Consider the following 10,874-nt stretch of genomic DNA (forward strand, 5'->3'; position numbering starts at 1 on the left):
ACGTAACAGTCCCAGCCGCTGGGAACCCAAGGACCGCCGCCGCTTTCAACGCATTCCTCAGCTTTTGTTCAGCCGACCAGCGCCTTCCTCAGGGAGTAACCAAGCACACGTCCCAGATTCTGCCAAGAAGCGCTGAGCCGGAGATGGCTCCGCTTCCAAGGGCCAGGAGACGGTTTGGGGCATTTGGAGTTTGGATTGACTGACCTTCGTGGGAAGTGCGATGGATCGTCTTCCCCGCGTCGCAAACCCCACGGTACGAAAACAACGCGGTAGTGCGCGACACGGCCCGGCACGCGAGGGCGGAATCGGGAGGAGCCAGGGCAGTGCCCTTTGTTGATGGCGCCAACCGAGTTCCACACTGGTGGGCGCCGTGGTTTGGCGGCGGGCTGACCCGTGAATGGTGGGTGACCCGTGGCCAGGGCTGAAGGGTCGGGGGCCGACCTCATTGTCCGGGTCGGCTCATCAGCACTTCCCGTTGAGTCCCTTGCATGGGTCCTGAGTACATATTCGACGCCGCAAGGCACCCGGGTTCCAGGTCTCGGAGGTCAGTTAACTTCTTGCACAGCCTTTACGCACCCCCTCCCCCACCTCCCCGCGAAGGGAACGGTCACGATTTGCGCTCCCCCGCGGATTGGCTGCCCCTGGATCTCGACCACAGCCTATCAGGGCTGGCACCCTCCCTTCGTTTTCCACCCAATAGTCAGCGCCGTCAGCACGCTTGAGACCCTGGCTTCTGATGAAAATGGAACTTTCTTCGGGTGATCAGGTCGCCGCAATTCACAGCATCGAGTCGTCGGTCAGCCACCTTGACCTGTTGACCCCTTGTGGCTGCATGCAACCGGCGAAGGAGTAAATGGTCGATCACATGTGAGAGCTATTGTTCCTCGCAAGGCTCCTCCATACGTGCCGAGTGTCCGGCGGCAGTGGCGCCCTCATTGACTCCAACTCCTCTTCTGCCGACACCTCATGGATCGTATAACATCCAAGACGTCCTGATCGCATGCTCGGCTTACACACGCCCCAAGGCAGCAAACTCTTCGATTGACGATCGATCATGGCAGTTAGGGCTCGGTGATACCAAAACAAGGGTGTCTCGTGGCTGTGGTTTCCGGAAACTGTGGCCTTGGCCGACCCGTGCTGACGGTTACTCCACCACCCTCTCCTCGGACTACCACCCTCTCACGGACATGTCCTTGGCTGCGGTATCTTGGCCAATGGCAGTGCAGTACTCCCTTGAATTATTTTTGCCCCGGCGAGACTGACCGCAGCTGAGGACTGCGCCGGGATCGAGTTTGAAAAATGGCACGCTCCAGAACGAGCGGCTAGCTCTCTTGTTGTCCTCCCCACATGGCGAACAAGCAGAAAGGGTGGGTAGGTCCGCACCGTTATTCAACTGCCTAGGCCATGGTTCGGGAGCGCTTGACCCAGAAAGGTCAAACTACCATGTGATATTCATAGTCTCACCATCGTCTTGCGGACGAGGCTCGGGTTTTTCAAGATGACACCCCCGAGCCGTGGAGCTTTCCTCTGGGGCTCCGAGACACTCCATTCCGCAGTCCCGAATGAACCCATCTGTATTGATAGGGAGCACATCCTCTGGTTAACTTATAGTGGTTTCCCTCTCAGTCCCATCGCCTTGACTCGGTCTTGTGTCATCTTTTAACATCTCCTCAGTGAAACCTTACACCAGTTCAGTCAAGGTATCCAAGCTGCTCTGGCGCAACGTACTCGAGCCTACCTACCTTCAAGCCGACACAATGGGCAAGTCATCAACATCCAATCCGACAGGGTCATTGCAGGTCAATGGGCCCCTCTCGCCTCCCCTTACCCCGTCGCTGAACGGCAACACCAACCCCATGGGCATCCTGAACGGCGCCGCAAACCCCAACAACACCAACAACCCCTTCCACAACGCACGCCCGGCGTCTCCAGACCCAAGCGTCTCCTCATGCTCAGACTCCAGCCCCATCCCTGGCTCGGCCTCTAGCTTCATAACAACTTCCTACACCACTTCCCAAGCAACCCCCTCCACCCCGGACCTCAATCGCAAAGACTCCCGCCCGCTCCCAGGATCCTACCCCGTCCCCGGGGTCCGCCACGACCATGACGACCTCCCATCCTCCTCCTCCTCCTCCTCCCCAACAACAAGGCACAACAACCGCCCCGGCTCCAAAGTCCGCACCTACACCGACGGCCGGCAAGAAGCCCAGGCCTTCCCGCGCCTCTCCAAGCCGGTCGAGCTGCTCCGCAGCGCCTACGACGTGGTCGTCATCGGCTCGGGCTACGGCGGCGGCGTCGCGGCCTCGCGCATGGCGAGGACGGGGCAGTCGGTCTGTCTGCTCGAGAGGGGCCGCGAGAAGTGGCCCGGCGAGTACCCCTCGGGCACCGTCGACGCGTTTAAGGAGCTGCACTATTCCGGCACGCTGGCGCCGAGCTGGTTGAAGGGCAAGCTGGTCGAGGGTGGGGATCCGACCGGCTTGTTTCATTTGATCCTTGGGAGGGGGCAGAGTGCGGTTGTGGGGAATGGTGAGTCTCATGCCCGTTTCTGTCTGTCTGTTGATGGAAAAAAAGCGGGAAGAGAGGAAAAAGGAGATGATGACGCTGACTGTGGATGCGTTTGTTATAGGGCTTGGTGGGACGAGTTTGATCAACGCCAATGTGTTCATGGAGGCGGATAAGGAGACGCTGGCCATGAAGGCCTGGCCGCCGGAGATCAGGGATAATGTGGACGGTTTGGACAAGTGTAAGTCCTGACGGGTAGTCTGGGACGAGTGAGTTCGCTGACGCGCTGCAGATTACGAAAAGGTGGCCGCGGTACTCGAGCCACAGGAGTATCCGGCTGAGTGGCCGGAGCTTCCCAAGGCGAAACTGCTGCAGAAACAGGCCGAGCTCTTGAACCTGGGACACAAGTTCAAGAAGGTGCGGCAGACGACGCGCTTCAGCAACGGGCCCAATAGCTGCGGCGTCGAGATGTCGCCTTCGTCGCTTTCGGGCCAGGACGCAACAGGCGTCAATGACGGCTCCAAGAACACCACGCTCGTCACGTACATTGCCGACGCCTGGAACTGGGGCGCCGAGATCTTCTGCGAGTGCGAGGTGCGCTACATCGAGAAGATCAAGAACGGCGAGGGCTATCGCGTCTACTTTGCCTGGCACGGGAGGAATAGGGGCCTGTTCAAAGCCAACCTCCATGGCGATCTGATGTGGGTGCACGCCAAGAACGCCGTCTTCCTCGGCGCGGGCGCCATTGCCACGACCGAGATTCTCCTACGGAGCAAGGCAATGGGGCTTGAGATGAGCGACATGGTCGGCCAGAACATGAGCGGGAACGGCGACATGCTGGCATTTGGTTACAACACCGATGAGACGGCCAACGCCATTGGGCGGGAAACTCCGTCGCCATACAACCCCATCGGGCCAACCATCACCAGCGTCATTGACTGCCGGGAGGGCAACGACAACCCCCTTGACGGGTTCGTTCTGGAGGAAGGGGCCGTTCCTCAGGCCCTGTCCCACTTCCTCCAGGCGATGCTGGATTTCATGCCCGGCAAGAAAGAACCCAAAAATGAAACCATTGTTGAAAGGGCGCAGGCTGCGCTCGCACGCTACGGCAGCCGGTTCTTGGGCCCGTACTTCAAAAGCGGAGCTGTGGAGAGGACGCAGGTCTATCTGGTCATGTCTCACGACAGTAAGACCATTCAAGACTCTGTTCCCGGATTTCCATGCTGACCATCATCACAGGCAACCAAGCTGTCTTGACCCTCGAAGACGACAAGCCCGTGCTCGAGTTCCTCGGCGTTGCACGAAGTCATCACGTCAAGAAGCTGAATGAGCTGCTGAGACGGGCAACTGAGGTTGTTGGCGGCACCCTCGTACAGAGCCCCTTTTACGAGCTGCTGGGCCAGCAGGTTACGGTTCATCCCATCGGGTATGTAACCTCCCCTCCATTGCCCCTTTTTTGTGCTACCATGCTGGAGCATAGTCTAACCTTGATTCAGGGGAGCGAGCATGGCCCGAGACAACACGGGTAACACTGGTGTAACCAACCACGTGGGCCAAGTCTTTACTGGAGAGGGCAGTGAGACCCACGATGGGCTGATTGTTACGGATGGCTCGGTGATCCCCACGGCTCTTGGCGCCAACCCCTTTGCTACGATCGCTGCGCTGGCTGAGCGCTCTGTCGAGGCATACGCGGCGTCCAAGGGTCTCACCATCAGCCAGGAGAAGAACGGCATCCTGAACCTGCTCGGCGAGCCTCATCATGTCCCTCGACGCCACCGACCCAGAGTGAAGCGTGAGCAGGTCAAAGCCGTGGAGGAACAGGAGAGCATTATCGTGGCCAACAATGTCATCCGCGCGGCCTCAGAGCTCAGCGCGAGTGGCATTGGCTTCACCGAAGTCATGTCCGGCTTCATCCATCACGACCGGAACCTCACCGAGGACAACCGCGAGACATATGAGCTCGCCCACCGCACGGCCAAGTCTCTGTGCGAGAGCGCCCGCTTCTTCCTGAGCGTTCAGGCGTTTGACACCAAGGAGCTGATCAAGCATTCGCAGCATCGCGGCATGCTGACGGGCACGTTCGTCTGTCCAACCATCCCCGGGTCGCCGTTCATGGTGCAGCGGGGAGAGTTCAATCTCTTCATCCTTAACAACAAGGCCCCTGGCACCCGTAATTTGACGTACGACTTTGACATGACGGGCATCAACGGCAGGAAGCTGCACTTCCACGGCTACAAGGTAGTCGACTCGTCTGTCGCTTTGGCTCCCTTGCAGTTTTGGCGAGCCACCAGCACCTTGTACGTGACAGTCAGCGAGCATGTGCCCGGCATGTGTGCCGATCTCGACGACGAAGAAGCCTGGAGGCGAGGAGCCGTTATCGCCAAGGGCATGATGCACATCCAGCTGGCCGACTTCCTCTCGCAGATCAACACTATGACGCCCACGGGGAGCAACCTGGTCAGGAAAGCCCTCAGCGCTGCCGGGTTCTTGACCTACTTCACCCGCAAGTCACTCTCTCTCTTCCTCTCGCCCCTTACCGCTCTCCAGTATCCCACCAAGACCTTCAGCGGCTTCATCAACCACACACCACCCGACCAGTCCGTCGAGATCGTCGCCTCGGACAGTGTGTGCTCGCGCATGCACATCTGGGAACCCACCCACGTCCCCGGCAACGACCCCCAAAACGTCCGCAACCTGTTCATGATTCCCGGCGCCTCGGTCGACCACCAGATCTTCGCCCTCCCCACCATCCCCTACAACGCCGTCAACTACTTCACGCGCGCCGGCTACCGCGTCTTCGTCACGGTCCACCGCATCAGCCAGACCATGATCGCCGGCAACATGTGGACGACCTACGACGCGCGCCTCGACCTGCGTGCCTGCCTCGAGCACATCCGCTCTGTCCACGGCCCCGCCAAGATCTACACCATCGCCCACTGCATGGGCAGCGTAGCCTTTGCATCAGGCCTCCTCGACGGCACCATCCCTACCTCCTGGATCCTCGGCATCACCTGCTCGCAGGTCTTTTTCAACCCCGTCTGGGGCCCCGCCAATATGGCCAAGGTCACGGCTGGCCCGATCCCGATGGACAAGCTCTACTCGCTCTTCGCCGGCAGCTGGTTTTCGTGCAGCACCTCGCACAACGACACCCTAGTGCAGCAAGCCCTGAACCAGATCCTCCGCCTGTACCCGCAGGCGCGCAAGGAGATGTGCAACAACGCAGCCTGCCACCGCACCTCGCTCGTCTTTGGCCGGTGCTGGAACCACGCCAATCTCAACGAGGCCACACACCGGCAGATCGACCGCTTCTTTGGCGGCGTCAACATGCGTCTGCTGGGTTTGCTCATGAAGATGGGCTACGAGGGCCACGTCATGACCAACGCGCCGCTCTGCGAGCCGCTTACAACACCCGAGAACATCGAGCGGCTCCGCGGCATTCCCGTCATGCTGTTTGTCGGCCGCGACAACGCGGTGCTGTCGCCCGAGGCGACGGAGCGCACCTACGAGACGCTCTGTGACGCCTTCGAGGACGGAGAGTACAGGCGCCGCGTCGTGCCCGGGTATGGCCACCTGGACGGCTGGATGGGGCGCAACGCGTGGAAGGATGTGTACCCGTTTGTGAGGGAGGAGGTTGATCGGGTGACGCGGGGGGAGGCGTACCGGTTCGAGGAGCCCGAGGATCGGTTCAAGGCCATGGTTCACGGTGGCGAGTTGTTGTATTGATGTGAGTGTACGAAGAAAGGAAGGTTAGGGATTTTGCAAATGGTTGTTTGAGTGGATAGAGTTTGGCGGGATACCCTTGTCGTGTTTTGTAATTTCGGAAACGAGGTGAGGGTGTCGTCGGAGTGCATTGTGTTTGCTCGGTTTAGGGGTCAATATGTTTCCGATAAACTGTCTCACGACAGGGTGGCACATTTTGCTTAGACAACGATGCTTAAACATTTGGCTGGACCAAGTGCCAGAGTTAGATGGCTTAGATAGCCTATCATCCTCGAGCCAAAGGCAACAATCCAAGGGGAAGTTGATTCTGAGTTCAAACAAGCAATATGACCTACCGTAGAGCGTTCGCCTTTCAAGTTCTCGGACGAGGAATAGACCTAAACAGTCATAGAACTTCATGAAATAGACACGGACTAAAGATATTCACCAGTCAAGTCACCAAATACCCATACTCACCAACAAATCCAATCCTAACCCATGATATATATGCCGTCCCCCAAACGCCGTAGCCTCCTTCTCGTTACCGGATCACACAAGCTGTCGGCCGCCCACTACCAGATAGCAGCCTGGTCAAAATCAAACCTCGCCAACTCCTTATTCGCATCCTCCAGATCCTTCTTTGCCTTCATGCGCATGTAAAAGATGGGGCAGTCCTTGCTGCTGCAGATGACCTCGCAGTGCATGCTGCCCTGGCAGCGCTGGCACTGCGTCCACAGCCGGCCGAACCGGACCTCGAGGTCCGACACCTTGTCGAGCGTCTTCTTGTAGAGCTCCCCAACACGCGGCGCGTCGTCGGCGCACACGGCGCCCTGGCTCTCATCCTTGCCCGTCAACGGCTTCTTGCAGCCCATACAAGTCTGCGTCTTCTTGGCAAACTTCATGAGCCCGCCGATGGTCGGGGCTGCGACTGAGATGGAGCGCGTGTGGTCGCCCGTGAGCAGCGACTTGGCCTTGGTCTCGCCGAGGATGGGCTCGAAGATGCGGCCCAGCGGCTTGGCCAGCTGGTTGTCGAGGTAGTACTTGGTGTCGATGGGGACGTTGTGCTCAAGCACGTAGATGGGGTCCTCGGAGCGCTCAAAATTCTTGGAGCCCGCGGCGCCCTTGACCATGACGTAGGCCACACGGTCGCCGAGGCCTGGCGCCGACCCGGCGTCTCGCTTCTTCATCCGCTGTGCTAGTTCGACGTGAGCTTGCTTTGCGGCGTAGTCGTCCTTGGTCAGGGCCTTGGTGATGACCAGCTTGGACATGTCGATCTTGTTTTGCAGAAGGTCCGCGATAGTGTCCTTGACGTATCTACGACGGTCAGCATTTAGTGTTCAGCAACAGCCGGAATGGGTTGGCATACTCTTGCGCGCCCGGCACATCCTGGTCGATTAGAATCATCCTGAGGACCTTTTCAATGACAGTTTGCACCAGGAGACAGTTGTCACGCCTGACCGTCTCAATACCCTTGGTATCCATCTTATCGTACTTCTCCGGTTTGGTCCAGTACAGCCCTGCGTAACGCTTTTTGTTGATGAGAAGATAGGGGAAATAGACCTTCTCGAATTCGAGCTTGATGGGCTTGATGAACTTGCTCGAGACGAATTGCGAGGCATCCTCCCCGAGCTTCATGGCTTCCGCCAGGTCCTTGGTACCGAACTTGACCATGACGGAATCGGTATCACCGTAGATGACCTGGGCATCGTGGGAGTAGCCGTTTGCGATGCAGTACCTCTGCTCGACTTCCTGCTTTGTCTTCTCAATCATCTGACGACCAAAAGCTGTGGTGCTGCTGGCAATCTCAAGGCAGGGAAGCTTGCCGTTCGTCGCACCTGTCAAACCGTAGACAGAGTTGGCGCTAATTTTCAAGGCCAGCTGCCGACCGTTCAGCACCGCCTTTTTGAAGGGATCCGTCTCAGCAGCCAACTCCCGCTTTGCTTGTTTTCGAGCTGCGAGCAACTCCTCCAAGATCTGGGCCAGCAGGCCTTTCCTCTGCTTGGTGGTGACAAACATGTCCCCGTTGGGTGTGACAATGTAGTCCTCTTCCTTCTTCAGATTCCACTTTTCAACATCCTTCTTCTTGATGAGGGTCGTGTAACAGAGGTTGTGTGCTTGGATGATACTCGGGTACAGCGAAGCAAAATCCAGCGTGGCAATTGGCACGTCATAGTAGCCTCTGGTAGGCTCAATGACGGTGGCACCTTCGTACTGCTCCTCGGACGACTCTGACCTGACGTTGGGAATGACCAGCTTTTGCTCCAGAGCCTTCCGGCAGAGTTGGCTCAAGAACTTGACCTGTTGGCCTCTTGCGAGCAAGAAGTTGAAGGGGACGCCTGTGACTCTTGCCATTTCGGTGTAGTTTTCGAGGCACGATAGTTTGTCCATCAATCGCTGAGGGAGGTAGGCATCCTTGAGGCAGTACAAGGCCAGCCGACGCCTGGATTCGGGGGTGCCTTCGAAAAGTTCGGTGATCATGGAGTGATGCACGTCTTCCTTCTGCTCGCCGAGGAAATGAGAGCAGACTGAGTTCAGGGTATAACTCCGTAGTTGATGGTCACGCTGGATCAACTGCAAAAGGTCGAGCTGGAGACGTCCATTGGTATTGGTGGCCTTGGTGTCACGGTTGCCCATCTGCTTGCTGGAAAAGTTGGTCTCCTTTGACACAGACTTGACGTATGTGCGGGACCAGTACTCGAAACCGTGAACCTTCAGGTGCTTGGCTCGGTCAAGCAGATAAGGAAAATCGAAGTTGGCAATGTTGTAGCCAATGATGATGTCCGGGTCGACCCTCTGAAGGAAATCCCTCCACGCCTTGAGCATATCCTCTTCCTTGTCAAAGGAGATGATCTGAGTGGCCACGATGGGACTGGTGGTATCCAAACAAAACACGTTCCGCACGAATGGCTTTTTGTCCCCATACTTGGTGACGATGTTGGCGATTTGGATAACGGAGTCGTGGTTGGCCTCAGGGAAGATGCCTTTGCGGCCCGCGCACTCGATATCGAAGGAAAGGATTCTCAGGGGAGCCATCTTGGACCACTCGCCGGTGGGCTTGTGGGCGATCAGGTCTCTGTAGCTCATCTGAGCTTCGATCTGGCAATTGGACTGCTTGTCGGTCATGAGGGCATATCGGCCCGCCGGTGCCTCAACCCAAGCCATGCCGGCAATCTGCGCTCACTGTCAGCCTCCTTCCCCGCAGCTTGCACTTGTGCCAATCATACCGAGCAGTCCACCATGAACCGGAGCAGGTACTGGATGTTGTCATAGGTCATGATGGTGCCGTCGGCGCTCTTCCACATGCCCTTCCAATTGGCATCGCCCCGTTCGATCAAGGTGCGGACCTTGTTGATGAACTTTGGGTCTGTGACGGTGATCTTGAGGTAGGGGTTCTGGATGTTGCCCTGAAAGCCATATATATTTTCTCGCATGGTGAGGGTGACGGAATGGATGACGGCTTGGTGCATGGCGAGTTGTGTTTCGAGATAGGCCTTGAACTTGGGGCAGTCCTCGGCCGTGAAGGACACTGGAGCAGCGACGTAGAGATAGTGTTTGAAGTCCTTCACATGCAGCAGCACAGAGTTTCCATTGTCGGTAACACCAAATAGTTTCACTGTCGCTTGGCCGCCAGCAACGGTACCCTCCTCAGCTTCGATGGCCTGGAAACAGAGACTGTGCTTCGCTGGGTCGAAATGCCGGGGTACAGGTGGTCGATCCCAAATCTGGTCCTTCTCTGCATTGCTCTGCTTGAGATCCGAGATGTCCTGGCTCATGCGCTCGAGCACTTCGCTCTCAAAGGTACTCTTTTGCTGGCTTGAGGCCAGTTTGCCCCTGCCGTCATTCTGGGAGCTGCCGAGGCGGACTGCAGGAGAGGAGGATGGCTCATCTAGACGCCGCTTTTTCGAGGAGATGGGAGTGGCGACGATGTTGCGACGCGCGCTCGATGCCTCACCGAACACCCGCTTCTGGGGTAGAGTAGCGGCGGGCATTGCTGAGGCTGGGCGGACGACGTGATGAACAAACGGATTTTGGAGATGGACAGAAGGATGAATATGATGTATCAATTCGTCAAGTCATCAAATGGGCGTTTGTTAAGAGACTGGGCATAGTTCAACAAGGTTGGATTCGAAGTCGAACTTGTAAAGAAGGAGCGAGCAAATGGCACAAAACACAGCTCCCCAGACTTCGGACGCGCTTCAATTGTTTAATTACGTGACTTGCCCCACTTTCTCGACGCGTTGAGTTTGATGGACCGGTAAGGTACGTACCTCAACAGCCGCTACAATCAGCCCAAGCGCTCTAAAGCTGTTGTTTATGAAAACAATACGGACGTACACGAGCTGGGAGTCGAAATTCCCAGCGTCCCATCATGCAAACCTTAGCTCTGTCCAGCTCTTCGCCTAGAAGAGGTTACCTCATGAAACCCTGACGTGCCATGTGCGTACGCGCCGTAGACCCTAACCCTTAGAATACCTTACCCCGCCTCCACATGGACAAAAAAAAGGGCACTCCAAAATCGGAATCCCCCCACCGATTCAGACACCCTACTTCCCGCCCCTCCTCCTGCCATCGCTGCCAAAATGAATCGCCAATCACACTATTCCACGCCGAAAAAGGCGAGAATACGAGGGACGATTGATTATCTCGAATCTCGTCATATCCCGCACTTCAAA

The 10,874-nt window shown here is 57.3% G+C and overlaps 2 protein-coding genes across 2 annotated transcripts; one reads left to right on the forward strand and one right to left on the reverse strand.

Annotated features, from left to right (window-relative positions):
* Positions 1–1,749: 1,749 nt before the first annotated feature.
* Positions 1,750–6,225, forward strand: N657DRAFT_661683 (FAD/NAD(P)-binding domain-containing protein; the record flags this gene model as incomplete). The annotated part of the gene is made up of 5 exons (XM_062795108.1): positions 1,750–2,526; positions 2,627–2,743; positions 2,795–3,688; positions 3,742–3,928; positions 3,999–6,225. The coding sequence occupies exons 1-5, from the start codon at positions 1,758–1,760 to the stop codon at positions 6,223–6,225; spliced, it is 4,194 nt and encodes a 1,397-aa protein (XP_062651382.1). The 5' UTR covers positions 1,750–1,757.
* A 238-nt stretch (positions 6,226–6,463) lies between these two features.
* Positions 6,464–10,679, reverse strand: N657DRAFT_641619 (uncharacterized protein). The gene is made up of 3 exons (XM_062792179.1): positions 9,426–10,679; positions 7,568–9,372; positions 6,464–7,515 (listed from the first exon to the last, which is right to left on the reverse strand). The coding sequence occupies exons 1-3, from the start codon at positions 10,188–10,190 to the stop codon at positions 6,774–6,776; spliced, it is 3,312 nt and encodes a 1,103-aa protein (XP_062651383.1). The 5' UTR covers positions 10,191–10,679; the 3' UTR covers positions 6,464–6,773.
* Between the last annotated feature and the right edge of the window lie 195 nt (positions 10,680–10,874).

The sequence above is a fragment of the Parathielavia appendiculata genome (assembly GCF_033297405.1).
Source record: "Parathielavia appendiculata strain CBS 731.68 unplaced genomic scaffold N657scaffold_2, whole genome shotgun sequence".
NCBI classification, from domain to species: Eukaryota; Fungi; Ascomycota; class Sordariomycetes; order Sordariales; family Chaetomiaceae; genus Parathielavia; species Parathielavia appendiculata.